General features: G+C 38.4%; 1 protein-coding gene across 1 annotated transcript in view; it reads left to right on the top strand.

Annotated features, from left to right (window-relative positions):
• The window catches only part of UST (uronyl 2-sulfotransferase), a 154,471-nt gene that overhangs the window by 88,352 nt on the left and 51,272 nt on the right, over positions 1-14,847 (top strand). The window contains exon 5 of the mRNA XM_071432972.1: positions 7,925-8,078. Coding sequence (XP_071289073.1) covers positions 7,925-8,078 — 154 coding nt within the window. The remainder of the gene's footprint in view (positions 1-7,924; positions 8,079-14,847) is intronic.

Below are 14,847 nucleotides of genomic sequence, written 5' to 3'. Positions count from 1 at the left end.
CTTTCTACCATCATGTGAGGTCTGCCTTGTAAAGTACACATTTCATGAATGGCCACATGGTGCTGTAATCCCTCCTACATACTTTTTTTTTCCTTTTTTATACTACCTTTTTTTAATTATGTGAGTGTGTAATGATGCCTTTTAACTGTGACTTGATGGAAGGTTAAGCACAAATCTCATGTGCAGTTTGACCTTTATGTGATCTAAGCAGGGTTTTTTTGGGGTTTATTTTTTTTTCAAAGTACTGCTTTCTGGTGAGTTTTTCCGCACCTTTTAGGATCATTTCATTCAGAATTTATTCCCCTAGCTTTCCTGTGTTCTTTGCATAATGCACTTTTTATCTTTCATTCAGCTCATAAAATTATATTCTCAGAATAGAGATCGTTGCTTGAAATCTAGTTACTGAAGGTGGGGTCAGGCATGTCTCCTCAATTATCCTGTTTTTACTGTTGTTCAGCTTCTGTGCTCACAGTCACATTGCAGATCATCAGCTTGGGAGTAACTTGATTTAAGGATGATGATTAGTCCACAGGGGACCAAACAAGAATAAGAATGAAGAGAGATTTTAAAAATTTACCTAAAATCACAGGAAAAGAAAAACAAATAGAGAAGACAGGGAAAGAGGGGACTGTTATAACACTTCTGTTTTTTTCATTTTTTAGTTTAAAAGATTCTGCAGAGAAAAAGGGACTATGCAGTTCTTAATGAGTAATGATAACACAAGTGGTGAACTGAAATTGCTATTGAGTTCTAGATCAGACATTTAGGAAAAGGTTAGAACAACAAGGGCAGCAAAGCAACAGAATAGATTATACTTCAGGATTTTGAAGCTGGTAGTGGCAGTCGCATAGCTGATCCTGCCTTCAGAAAAAAAGATGGATGGTGACAGTTCTGAATAATTTTGAAGCTTTTTACCCTTGATGAATAAGTTTAAACCTGAAGCTTCCATCTTTCAGAAAGGAAATGGAAGTCTTGATTCTCAATCACTAGTAATAGAGAATCTGCTGCACTTGATAAATTCTTTCAATAGTGAATTGTTCTCTCAGATAATAAATTGAATTTTTTTTCCTCCTAATTTTTCAGAGAAGTTCAATTGATTCCTTTTCCTTGGATCTCAGAGTCCATTTGTCCACTATGTAAAGACTCATCAAATTTTTCACCTGTGTACTTTCATGTATAATTTCTTACACGCTGTCATGCAGTCATCTCTCAGCCTGCTCTGTATTTTTTCCTTCTCATTCTCTTTGCAAGCTGGAGGCTTTTAATTTTTTTATCATTTTTGTGATGCTGCATGAACTTTGTTCATGTTTTTCTGAAAATGGACTCTGTGAATGGTCACGAGTGCTGTGTCAGGCCTTTACTTCTCTCTCCTCCTGCTTCTCAGAAAAAGTGAAACTAGGATTTTTATTCTGGCCTGTAAGGTTTCCCACACTGCTGATAATATGTGGAAGTATACATGTCCTTGCCAGAACTACTCCTTCCCTGCGAATATGCTCTGCTTCAGGTTCTAGATGCTTTGGGTTTTATTTGCTGTACTACAATGCAAAATGTTTCCTTAGGTCTTTCTTGCCTGGTGGCTCAAGTGGCTCTTTACCAGCAAACCACTCCCTTCATTATTCCCTCCTTTTGCAGCTTTGTTTTCTGAAAATATTATCACGTTGCACATAGCTTCTGAATCACAGATTGTCACATTAAACTGTGTAGGTTCAAAGCCTCAAGCAGAGTGACATCCACGGTCCCTCTCTGACAGCAGATTTTCACATCTGCGACAGGGCAGCCATGTCATAACTTTCACTTACATTGATTTTTATATTCTATAGATTGCATACATGATATGTACTGCTGAGTTACAATGATTTATTTTTTTGTTATGCACAGTTCACTGCATTTCAGTTTCCATGTGGACACTCCTAACATTGACTTGCTCTCTGCAACAGCCATTTCCACAGGATGGCTAGAGTCACCCATGCTTCCCTTGATAAATGTGTTCATACAGGAAGTTGAATATGCAATGCTGAGTACATTGCAGCATCCTTTGCATAATAACCTTCCTAAGAAGTTGAGCCCCAAGATTTTATGCTAATGTAACTACCTCAGCCAAATCTGTGGTCTCATTCAATTTTGAAAATACATCTTTTCTACCTATCACGTTTGTTGATTTAATACTTTCCAAAGAGCTGTATCAGCTATTCTACTATTTGCAGGAAATTTATTGTAATACTTTGTAATTAGTTTTCCTATTCTTCTGTGCAAATGCATAACATTTGCATCTCTGAATTACAGTGAAACATTAATCAGAGGTCCAGAGAAATCCTGAGCCAGACCTTTGGAAGAAAGTCTTAAATACAGGGTATCTGGAATTAGGTGATTTTAATTAATGTGGAGTTTAGCTGCTGTTAGTCTTTTATGGAGAGTTCGTGTTTACTCTTTTACTTGTTTCCAGCTGTAACTTTGCATTATATAAATGAAAACATAATTAGTATTTCCTTTACTTTACTTGGGACCCATGCAGGATACTTATCCGTGTTGGTGCTGTTCATTGTGAATTTATCTATTAAACTTCTCTGATATCCTCAGGAGAATGAAAAATATAGGGTAGAAAAAAGACCCTAATTGTTTAGCATGCATGAATGACTGACAAAATACAGCCTAAAATATTTTGGTAGATTTACAGGATAGTGAAGTAGAGAAATAGAAGGCTTTACAGTGTTTTCTTTTAGCCATTCGCTGGTCTGAGGCAGCTTACTAAACAATTCCTAGAGGACTCAGTTGCAATTTTACAGTGATCCAGACATATCACTTCAGAAACTGAAATTTCTATTATTGAAGTCTCAGGTCCAGAAAGGGTGATTGATGAGGAGTGTGCACTGTTTTACTGTTAACTTTGAACCACTGGGCATTTTGAATCCCTGCACACACCTCTCATTGAAGGGCAGGCCAGTCAAAGATAAAATTTTGAAATGAAAATACTTGTTTCATAGAATCATAGATTTGTTAAGGTTGGAAAAGACTGCTAAGGTCATCAAGTCCAACTGTTAACTACATTGCCAAGTCCACCACTAAGCCACGTCCCTAAGTGCTGCACCTTCATGTTTTTTGAATGCTTCCAAGGATGATAATTACATCACCTGTCTGCATTGCTTGTTTTGTGTCTGGGATAAATTAGAGAGCGATAACAAAAAAGCAGACTGGCATAACATTAAGTTCAGCTTGCTGGGGAGAGGCAGCCTAGTTAGTCTACTCTGCAAGAAAGGAAAAAGGCCTCATGAAGCCCAAGTTTTTACCTGAAGTCTGCTCCAGCTAGTCCTTGTACCAGTTCAGCTATGCCAGCCAGTACTGTTATGACTGAAATAATCGTGTAGGTGACATAGGTGCATCAGTAGAGAAATGCCCTATATAAACTCCACCAGTTCTAAAGAAAAGGTTGAGAGCATGACCACAGCATCAGGGTGAAGGCTGCAAGAAAGGCACTACAGACAAGAGCAGGAAGATAAACTCTTGATTGTGGAGGCTGGCAGTACCTCAGCCCAATCCTCTTTGCATCCCATCCCTTAGGACGACCACTGGAGCATCCCAGAAGTGCCTGGTGCTTTGTGTGCAGAGAATTGCTTTGCTACAAGTTCATGCTGATGCAAGATGTTATGAAAACTAGTATTTCAAAGTAACTTTTTCAGAAGATAAACACTGGGGTAACTGTGCATCTTATTTAAGTCCTAAAAAGGTGAAGGTTCTATGTTAGTGCTTTTACATGACCTCCCTGTGAAGCTCTGCTGCAAGGCAGGTAATGGAGCTCTAACATAATTGCTGAGTAAAGATGGCTGGGCAATTGTACTCTCAGCGTGTGATTCTTACTTGTATGGCACTGGAAAAGGAAATTGTGCTTCCTTTATAAGAAGGACACAATATGCCTGTTGGTATTAATTTTATGTGGCTTTTGGTTCTTGTTTGCTTTCATTATACTGAATTTCTAGCAACCACCCTTTTTCTTTAAGGGGAAACAGTGTGTGTTGAAAGAGTAAGAGGCAGACAACGTTCTTCCAGAGAATAGGGTGGGAGTCATCTTTTCCTTGAGGAGTTGTGATTTGCCTGCAAGGATGAAGTAACCATCTTCTGCTTGTGTGAAGAGTTCTGTATGAAATGCAAAGTCAGCAGCCTCCTGAAGTGAAATGAAAAATAATAGGAGCTAAGAGAGCTTCCATTTTAAGGCCAAGAAAATAACTTTGTTGATTTTTTTCCCCCCAGCTTGCAAGGGGTTTGTAAATAGTTTTAAATGAAAATTTTCATCATGTAAATAATAAAACTGGAATTCATCAGAAATGTGAAGGGGCAAGCTCACATGCTTCTCAGACTTTTTTTTTTAATTTTGCTTTCATTAAAAAAGACATAGGGTAATATATTATTAATGAAGCTAAATATCATTGATTGAAGCTTGCAAATAGTTTTTTTGATGAGGACTCCAAAAATACACCTTCAACAACAGATCAGTTAAAACAAATGGGATTTACTAGTACAAATAAAATAAATCAGGAGACATTGAATACAGGGAGAATGTTGTGGGGGTTGGTGTATTATCCATTTGCAGTGCTCTGGAGGAGTGGTGGTGTCCTCACCCACTCTTCCCAGTCATGCCAATGTGCTGCTGGAGATGAGAATATTTGTGCAACTTCATCGTGTGGGATCCAATCATGATCCCATTCAGGGAAGGTAAGTCTGCTGCTTAAGCCTAGCAAATATGATCATGTCCCATTTTGAATCCTTCACAATAGGGGTTTGAGTGCAAATAAGGTGATGTGAGGTATAATGAGAGCACGGATCTATTTTTTTGCAAGAGCACTTTCATGTGGGTGTTGTTAATCTGAAAAGTTTCACTTGAGAGAGCGTTTAATATGTTGTGATTGATAGGTATCTAAAAATATGCAGAACATACTTGAACAAATGGAGCATTGATTTGCCCTTTTCTTCTTTAAATAGCTTAAGGTACTTGATTTTTATTTTTTTTTAGCCATTAGAATTTTTTATGCTCTGTGAGTGCTGCTTAGCTTCCATAAATGACTCTGAGTACAGTTCATAGAAACAAATGGTTGGAATTTGAAGTACTATAAACTATGTTTAAAAAGAAAAGCACATTTGAATAAGGACCAGAACAGACTTGATAATAATTTTATAATAATTCCTTGCTTGTTGCCTGGTGGAGCAACCCACAGCTGGGTGTATAGCAGCTGGTTACATTGTGCAGAAAATCGGAAATTTGAGCTGTCCTGTGTTTGTGCATGTTCCCCACCTCCCCAATCTGCATTTCAGAAATGGAAATTCTTCTGTAGCATTTGTGAAAGAGTGACCTCCCATCTCAGCTGTCCTCTTGGGGTGATTGAGCTTCTGTGAGCCTCTTTTCTCAGGGCTTTTGGTCCTGAATTTACTGTTCTCATATTCAGAAATGTGACTTTACCAGCAAAAGGGTGGGCTCTGGGAATATGGTGGGTTGGTTATGCAATCTCACCCTCCTTTTCCTTCAGAAAAGACAAAATGAATTGAAAATGTCTATCAAGACAGCTATTAGCTGTCTGATTTTCAATTTTTGCTCTTCTGATGAGCATTTAGGTTTTTTAACAACCTCTATGGAACCTGGGGCAGGACATCCCTGCTCTCTTGCTTCTATAAATGTTGTGATCTTTTTGTCTTAAGACAGCTTGCTGCTGACATCACTTCTTACTCTCTACTGCTTCCCCTTTTCTTTGCTCTCCTCCACTCACCTCTGTCTTTTGATTATTGCTATCTGCATCAAGCAGCAGTAGGATAATATGTTCAGTAATTTAGATGCAATCCATTCTTTCCAGCAATTTGACTTGAAAAGTCTAGTTTTCAAAACTACCAGGCCAAGGCATCCACTCAGAGCTTTCTATTTGAGTAAATATTGTCAAAACTTTATGCCCACATTGCCCTGTGGTATTTGCAGGAATGCCTTTGTTTTTGTTTTTTTTTTTTTTTTTTTTCAAATACAGGTTTTATTTCTGTATAAAGATAAAAAGCAGCAAAGATAAGCTTAGAGAAGAAGTCAGGGTACTAAATTCAGGATATTTAACTTGCACATCCATGTCCAAACTGGGTTGTGCACTAATCAGGAAGCAAGGAGCATATGCTTTTTTAATTGGATTGTTTTAAAATTGTATGCTGTCTGTGCAATTTCAAATTATGGCAGTGATCCTGCAACACTGAGGTCAATGAGATTACTGATAGGCATAGTTACTCATGAGACAAGCCTTTGTAGACTGTGTTTAGGAGTCTGGGGAATCATGCAGGAGAAAAATCAGGTTTAAACTCTATAAGATTTTACTCTTGTCTTTTACTAGAATTCATAATTTTAAACAATTTTGCTGCCTCTTAAATATTAATGGGAAGCCTTGGTCTTTTATTATACAAATTCAATCATTCATTGCCTCAAAAGATGGGGAGAAACTGAGAGGGGTTTTTTTTTTAATCTAAAGGGTGTCTTCAGTTATCTCTTTAATCTAGTATTTTACAGTTTAGAAGAAATTATATAAATTGTGACTCAGAAAATCATCAGAATAGCATTTAAATACTTAAATATGGCTATGTTCTCAATCTTACAAAAATAAAGTATAAGCTATTGCTTAAGTGAGAATTGTTCACCTAAATTGGGGAAACAGAGGAGAGAAGCACAATCTGTGTTCTTAGATGAGGAAAATTCCAAGTTGAATTTATCCTATAAACTTTTAAGTCCTGAAAGGTTTTATTTTATTCTTTGTCTCAGAGAATTTGTAGTCCATAAGTCAGTTCCATGAATGTCCATTTTTTCATTTTGACCATGGAACAGTGTAAGCAGCTTCCCCTCCTTTTTTTTTTTTCCAGTTAGGCCTGCTTTCCTGATGCTGTGTGTTGATATAAAATATGCAGTCAGTGTTTTAACATTCTGAAAATACAGTGTAATCACAAACCTTCCCAAGTTTCTTTTTCCTCCTTTCCTCTTTTGATATCCCAGCTATTGAACTGAAGATGTTAGCACCAGGAGGTGCTTACACTTAGCACCAGGAGGAGACATACAGGAGGGTAAAGTTGCTCTGGTTTATCTTCTCATCTCTAAGTTGCAGATATCTATGCTAGATGTTGTTTATGTGCAAGCCTGGTAACAGCTGTGTTGTTACCCTTTCCTTTTCCTTGGACTTGCATGTTCTTGAGATTGATATTTAATTTCTTTTTTGAAGCAAGAATTTTCATACGGACTTTAAAAAAAAAAGTTCATGAAGCACAGTACAGGGATAAGGTATTGCATAACCATGAAATAACCTCAAATCCAGCCAGTGGTGCAGACTGGGGGTGAGGGGACAAGGTTCTGCACAAGTTCCAGCAAATAAAAAGTTGGAAATACCATGCATATCTGTCAGTTCATCCAGAGGAAGCTTTTGGAAAAAAGCTTTCAAAGGAAGCTGAAAATCCTTTGCACGTTACTACACTTACTGTACAGACAAAGATGATCCAAGGCTGCCTTACAGCAGCTACTGTTGGGTGGTGCCTGTTCTGACATGACCACCCAGATAAGAAGTATGTTGAGAAGAAGAAATACTCATTCTTTGATTCATCTGCAGAAGGTTCTTAATCTGAAAACAGCAAGGAGAGAACTCAAGAAAGCAAAACTCTTGATACAGTGTTGTACAGTGGTTTTCAACTAAAATGTTTGCAGTACACATATAGCTTAATGTGATTCCATATTTACTGTTCACCCCTAATGAGATCTTACATGCTTTTACAAAGGTTTAGAAACTAGTTGTAAGATGCTCAGATTCACTCCTCACCTTGTAAAAGCTCTGAATTTCTGTAGGAAGTAATTTGAAAGCATTCAAATGAGAGATAATAGATACATGTTTGTGTGGAGCCTGTGATGAGATTCACCCATTTTTCTTCCCACCAGGTTTGGAGGAGACCAGCCTGTGTACATCAATATTATTAGGGATCCTGTCAACCGATTCCTATCCAATTATTTTTTTCGACGTTTCGGAGACTGGAGAGGAGAACAGAATCACATGATCCGTACCCCCAACATGAAGCAGGAGGAAAGATACCTGGTATGTTTAAATAAAAGGTTTTGATTACCAATTTCCCATCATTGTTATGTAGCGCTGCTTTTGAAATTGGATGCATGAAAAGTGGGAGACTGAGGATCTCCCATCTTGTGGTTTTCCTCTGTCTTTTCTTGCCTGGTCCTTAGTTTGCTCAGCTCTGCTGTGTAGAGTGTTGCCAATGAATTCAGTTTGATCTTGAATAAGCTGACAGCAAGTTCCAGATTTCCATGGCTGAATTATGGTCCTTACACTGAGTTGGATTTGCACTGCATAGTAATATAATAATTCTGCCTATATTTATCACTGTGAGTATTCAGACGGATTTTTAGATTCAGACTATGTCTGTAACTCTGCAGCCTCAGAAGAAAATTGAGAAACAAAGCAATTCAGGGAGCTCAAGTCTCCAGTGTTATTGCTGCTAAGTTGTTTGTAATGTTCTTTACACCAGGGGTCTAATCTCAATTCTTGCTTTGGTTTTGTTTCCTTTTGTCTTTTTTGGGTTAAGATGATGGCAATAATGCTGAATAAGCTATTCATAACAAGTTTTAAATTTATATAGCTGCTGAACCTTCATAACACCTGCCTGCCTTTGTTGCATACCAAGATCCCGTGGAAGTAGGTGTTGAATGAATGCTAAATAAGAAACTGAGAAGCTAGGAAGGTAGCTAGTTTGGTTTATATTGATCACTTGCATGTACACAGACATCTCTCAAAAAGGCAAAATGATGGAATTACTTCTTACTCTCTCTCTCTAATGGAGATCCAGTTGGACTCAGCCTTCAGGCATACTTGAACAGGACAGCTTGATGGTCTGCTATGAGATGTTGCAGGCCAGACATAATGTCAAAACAAGATATGTCTGTGGTTTTGGAGGAGGAAGAGAGGATGTTTTTGTGGGGTTTTGAAGAGGCAGTAGAGTACAAGATATCTGATGAGCCGTAGAGAACGCAGCTCTGAACAATTGCCACACAATACCTTTCAGCCCTAGCTGAAGTTAGATGAATCCAAGGAAGGCTGGGTTTTTTCCCTGTTACAGAGCTGTTTAAATTTCATTTGTCTTCTGGTTTTGTCATATAGAGCCCTGTGAACAGACAAGCTTGTACATTATGGGTAATTGAAGGGGAAGGTATCAGTGTAATGATCTAATAGCCTTAAATTTAATGACATCTCCTATACAGGTATAAACTGTGAAGGGTTTCTTATGTTGGCTAAATGGGTCTTGACTTCCTGGTGTGCAGAGCTGGAAGGTTTTGCATGTTGTGTGTGCATGGACTTCTGCTTCATCATCTCTGAATGGGACAAGAGGGTTGAGGAAATTACTGATTGGTGGGGGTTTTTACTACAACTTTATAACAGTATTACATTTTCTTTTTTGGAAATGTTAAAAGTGAGTGGTAGAGCCTGTACTTTACTTTGAGTGCCTTCTCATTTGAAGTGCAGTGATTGGCATCTGTTACGACTGACTCTGGTATTATTTCAGTACTGACTGTGCAGCTTAAGACATGATCTATATAGCCAGTGAAATTTTACTTCAAGCAGAACTGAAACAAATAGATCCAATTCATATTGTCTTGGTTTAAAAACTAATAGAAATTACCTTGCATTTTCATAGGCATTGGTATGTTCTTTAAGTTAATTATTTATATGCATATGCAGATATCTGTGCATACATAGACCAGTACAAAAGCTATAATGAAAAAGAAATAAAAAGTGTCTGACTGAGGTCAGTAATCATTTTGTTCAAAAGGCAGTTTGTTGATCTGAGGCACCATTAGTATCCTTAATAAAAACTATTTTTGCATTTTCATTTTGATTTTCTCTGTTGGTAAGTCAGTGTTAGAATCCTGGAAACATTTTTGGAACCTGTTTTCCATCCTTCCTTGGCAGACTTTGTCAGTCACTTGCACTGCTCAAAGAGAGTGACAGTAAGACATAGGTCACTTGCCATTGAAATTGTCTCAAAAGCTGCTCATTCTGAATGTTCAGCATTTTTAACACTTTAGCTATCCAACCACATCATATATTGCATGCCTGCATTCTAATATTTTCCACAGTGGTGCAAGAAAATCAGCTGGCGTATTTCTTAAAAGTCAGGTATTGGGGATTTTGGAGTCATAACTTCAGAAATCTGCAAAATCAATTGTCAGATCTAACAGTGTAGAAAGTAAGCAGCTGGTTTTACCTCTGAGACTGAACCAATATGCCATTTTAGCACAAGACTGATGGGTGGCCTCATGGCAGGTCTCATAACTTTTGCAGTTCTTCCCTAATATTCTTTAAAATGCAAAACTCATCATGAAACATTACTTTTTTTTACAGGGGACTATTTAAGGATAAACTTAGATTTAGCATATTAAATAGTTTCAACATTGATCACAATATTAAACCTAAGTTGTTGGGGATGAGGTGTGCCTGACCACGAGCAGATACATGAAAGCAGGGGGAGGATATGACCTTTTACTTTTCTTCTTCCATCAGCCAGGAAAACACATAACTGCTAATTGATCCATGACATTGAGCTCTTTGCTGGAGTACTTGATGTTGTGTGATAGCAGTTATGGACTTACAAAATGGACTGGAGAAGCTTTTTATATTACTTTCCTGTTTTACCAGAAGAGATGGGTTTGCAAGCAAAATATATGTATCTGGAAAGTGGGTCTTAGAGGCTAATTGTGCTTTTATCAACCATGATGTTCTTGGCTTCCTATCTCCTGGAAGGTGGTGTGGGCAACTGGGAGCCTTTCCAGGCCATCTTGGCATCTTCATCAACAGCTGCCAGCACTGACCATCTCCATTGAAAATGATGAGGGGCAGCATCCATATTCCCTCAAACTGCAGTGTGAAGGTGTGGGAGCTCAGCTGCTCTAGAAAGCAGACTCTTAAGGGTGGAAAAGCATTTTAAGATCAGGTTTTGTGTCCAGTGAGTTCCAGGTTGTGATGCCCTTGATGGAAGCATTCCCTCCCCTCAATTCTGATCCTTATGAAAAAAGGGAGTTGAAAAAAACCCAAACTATCTTGCAGTCTTGCAGTACCTTGCATGCTGTTTTTCTAACATTGAAAATCTGAACTGCTGACACTGCAAAGGTCAGAAACAGAGACAGAAATTTCTGCCGTTCATTGATTATTTGAAATTTTCTCTGAATAGAGCTTCAGGCTTTGACTTTGTTCCAGGAAACACAACCATTCATTCAGGAGTCAGATAAATTGTTCTAAACATTTTGGTGAATGTCTGTGTTTACCAAAATTTAATTGAAAGTCAGAATAGAAAACAAGCCTTTTATTCATGAGTCAGATATAGCAGAGGCAGCTGCTGCCATGTGTGACTTTTTACCCAGATCCACCAGCTGCCTGCCAGTGCCTGACCTGGCACTTTCACTGCTGGAGTGAGTTATTGTTAGTCACCTGAAGAAATCACTTCCAAGCTTCTCCCCAAAAAAATAGTGGCAGCATTTTTGGAGTAAGGCAGAGACGTAATTAATGGTGAGCACCTTGAGCAAGCCTCAAGCACACTGATGTGACTGTCAGCCCTACATTATGGTCCTGTAAGATGAGATAAATTCACAAAAGTTAATTTAAATGCATTGTAGTGAATGTCTTTCAGGTCGAACTAGAGTTCTTGGAGTAAATATGCTTCAATAAAGCAAGCAAACCCTTATCAGTACAGTTGTGAGTGCTGCAGGTACCAAGCAAAAGAAAACCATGCCTGAGATGTTATTTATTTCAGGACTTGGAAGTGCAGGAGGTAGGAAGCACCCCTGATGAAGAGGGACTACTATTAATATTTTAATGCTTTATATTAAAATTTTACTTCCAGAAATCTTGTCTATAATTATCTAGTGTTTATTACCGCTTCAGTTTGAAATATCAAATATAAAAAAAGGCATGTATAGGGGTTTCATATTTTCTTAATACTGGGTAAAACTTTGATCTAAGACTACTCAGGCTGAATGAGCATGTGAAGCAGCATGGGCTGTGTGTTGTTGCAAATCTGGTTACATGTGATTCTGATCTCTGTTAGGCTCGTGAATAATGTGACTCTTAGCTCACTCCAGTAAAAGATTTCTAAGCTAAAGTATCATAAGTGAGAATTGTTGTATTTAAAAAATCATTCAGTAAGATAAGAACTTGTCACCTTCCTATAGGATATTTCAAATTTTCATTAAAATTAGCAGTTACGTTTGCGCAGCATCTCTGGGTGGCTCTGCATAATTTTCTTAACTTTGTCTCTGAAAATAAATATGTTTTTCTCAGCAAAAATTAAAAATATTCTAACAATATTCAACATCATTTATGTTAAAGATTACTCATGCAAGTGATCCCATAAAACAGCATCTGTCCTTTTGTCTTTTAAATGAAATGTTAAAATAATTGTTAAAAGTGTATTAGGATTACTTTAAAGGAGGGAAGTAAAATTCAAGTGATGTCAGGGAAATTTCACATCAGATTTCTTATAATAGGGAAAAAACCATTCCTTTTGCAATGTTAGCTTTTATGGCTAAATACTTAAACTAATGCTTTTGAGGTTATTTCGTAAATTCCAAACAAAATAATAAGAAAAGGTGAATGGGTAAATGGTGTACCCATTCACCATAGAACATTGTTTTTTTTTTTTTAGTCTTGAATCTTGAGAATTTCCTTTTTGATTTCCATAGTTTTCATTAATATAAGAATATTCACTAAATATATTTAACTAGTTTAATAATTTATATCCTCAAATTTCTATCTACAGTGAAAAATATTCTTTTACCAATTACACTGGTTTTCGGACAGCAGCTGGCTGTCTTATTTCCTGTGTTTATCTGCATAATATCCTGGGTCATTATATTATGAATTGTCATCAGTACCTGTCATCACTATTTGTCATCATTGAGCTTTCTCCTTCGTGACTTCAGAAAAGTTTCTTGAAGCTTTTCAGTTGCCTGACACATGGCCTCCAGGAGAGACCATGATATGGAGCCCATGCCTTCATCTTCTGACTGTCACTTTCATGAGTGTGCTTCTCTATAAAAAAACAGGCTGGGAGAGAATTGCCTTGGTTGAACCTGGGAAATTTTGAGGAGGCTTTGATAACTTGGTTAGCATAGATTAGACTGGAAATCTGAGGCATGCACAGGTTAAAATTATTTGCCTTTGTCTGTGCAGTGCATACCAGATATTGGGGAGTTAAATCTATAAATTAAAAAGAACATTTTTCACTTTTCAGTGTGTTCTGAGCTGTAGTTAGGAGACTAAACATTTTGTGCACTCTCAGTGTTTTCCCTGACACAGCCCCGTGCAGACAGTGGTCATTTTCCTGCCTGTGTTATGCCCTGGTGCTGAGGTGGTTGGGGCTGGTCACTGGATGTGCTGCAGTGCAGTTTGCAGCTGAGGTTGGGTTTGGGATCACACAGTGGCACCAGTCCCTGGTGCTGGTCACTGGATGTTGCTGCAGTGCAGTTTGCAGCTGAGGTTGGGTTTGGGATCACACAGTGGCACCAGTCCCTGGTGCTGAGGTGGTTGGGGTTGGTCACTGGATGTGCTGCAGTGCAGTTTGCAGCTGAGGCTGGGTTTGGGATCACACAGTGGCACCAGTCCCTGGTGGTTGGGGTTGGTCACTGGATGTGCTGCAGTGCAGTTTGCAGCTGAGGTTGGGTTTGGGATCACACAGTGGCAGCAGTCCCTGGTGGTTGGGGTTGGTCACTGGATGTGCTGCAGTGCAGTTTGCAGCTGAGGCTGGGTTTGGGATCACACAGTGGCACCAGTCCCTGGTGGTTGGGGTTGGTCACTGGATGTGCTGCAGTGCAGTTTGCAGCTGAGGTCAGGTTTGGGATCACACAGTGGCACCAGTCCCTGGTGGTTGGGGTTGGTCACTGGATGTGCTGCAGTGCAGTTTGCAGCTGAGGTCGGGTTTGGGATCACACAGTGGCACCGATCCCTGCACCCAGGACGGCGCTGCTGGGTGAGTGCTGCTGAAGCACAGCCACCTGTCAGCTGACCCAATTAGAACAGTTTGCTGCTTCTTCCCTCTAATGAGTGCTTTTAATAGTCTCCAGCTGTTCCCTTTTGCTGCATTACCTCTTCACAGCAAAATTTCTGGCCCATTTTTGCAGCTCTTCATCTATTGTGTGTGCTCTAAAGCACCATTTTCCCCCTTAGATTCTCCCATTTTGTATTAATAATTTATTGAACCACAAAGTTAATGATAATTCAGACCTCAGCTGGAGGAGGGACTGATTAAACAACTTATAATATTAAAGGAAATATTTTCATGGCTGACATTTACTTTTCAGTGGCTTTAATTTACAAACCAATATTTTTTTAATGTTCCCCTGTGGTGTTTGCATTCCAAACATTGCAACATTATGCATTTATACAAAAGCAAAAAAATGGGCCTTCCAAATCTGTTTTCATTCAGTAGTCTGAGTCAGTTGCATATTGTAAATATGCAATATAGCATTGGTTAAGATTGCAACGCTAAAAACTTCCATGTAATTCACAATACATACTTATATTCATAGAAAATGTAAGATTAATACCATGTTTTTATTTTAATGATACCATTCTGTATTGCCATTCTCCTTTTTGTGGAGACAGGATACAGGATAACAACAATCTATTGCTTCAGAATGTAAAAAGGTGAGGGGTTTTTTCTTGCAGCATTGTAGTGGTCTGAAAATTTCTGGCTGTTGCAGATTTTAAGCAACTGCACAGAAAACCAGAAAACAACTAGTAGAGGTCCCAGCACTAAGTACCCACAATCTTATTTAAATGTAACATTATTAGAGGGTCTTAC

Source organism: Agelaius tricolor, unplaced genomic scaffold, assembly GCF_023055355.1.
Source record: "Agelaius tricolor isolate 1412-34295 unplaced genomic scaffold, bAgeTri1.0.p SCAF_1, whole genome shotgun sequence".
Taxonomy (NCBI): Eukaryota; Metazoa; Chordata; class Aves; order Passeriformes; family Icteridae; genus Agelaius; species Agelaius tricolor.
The sequence above is the reverse complement of the archived record's forward strand: the minus strand, read 5'-3'. Positions and strand labels throughout refer to the sequence as shown.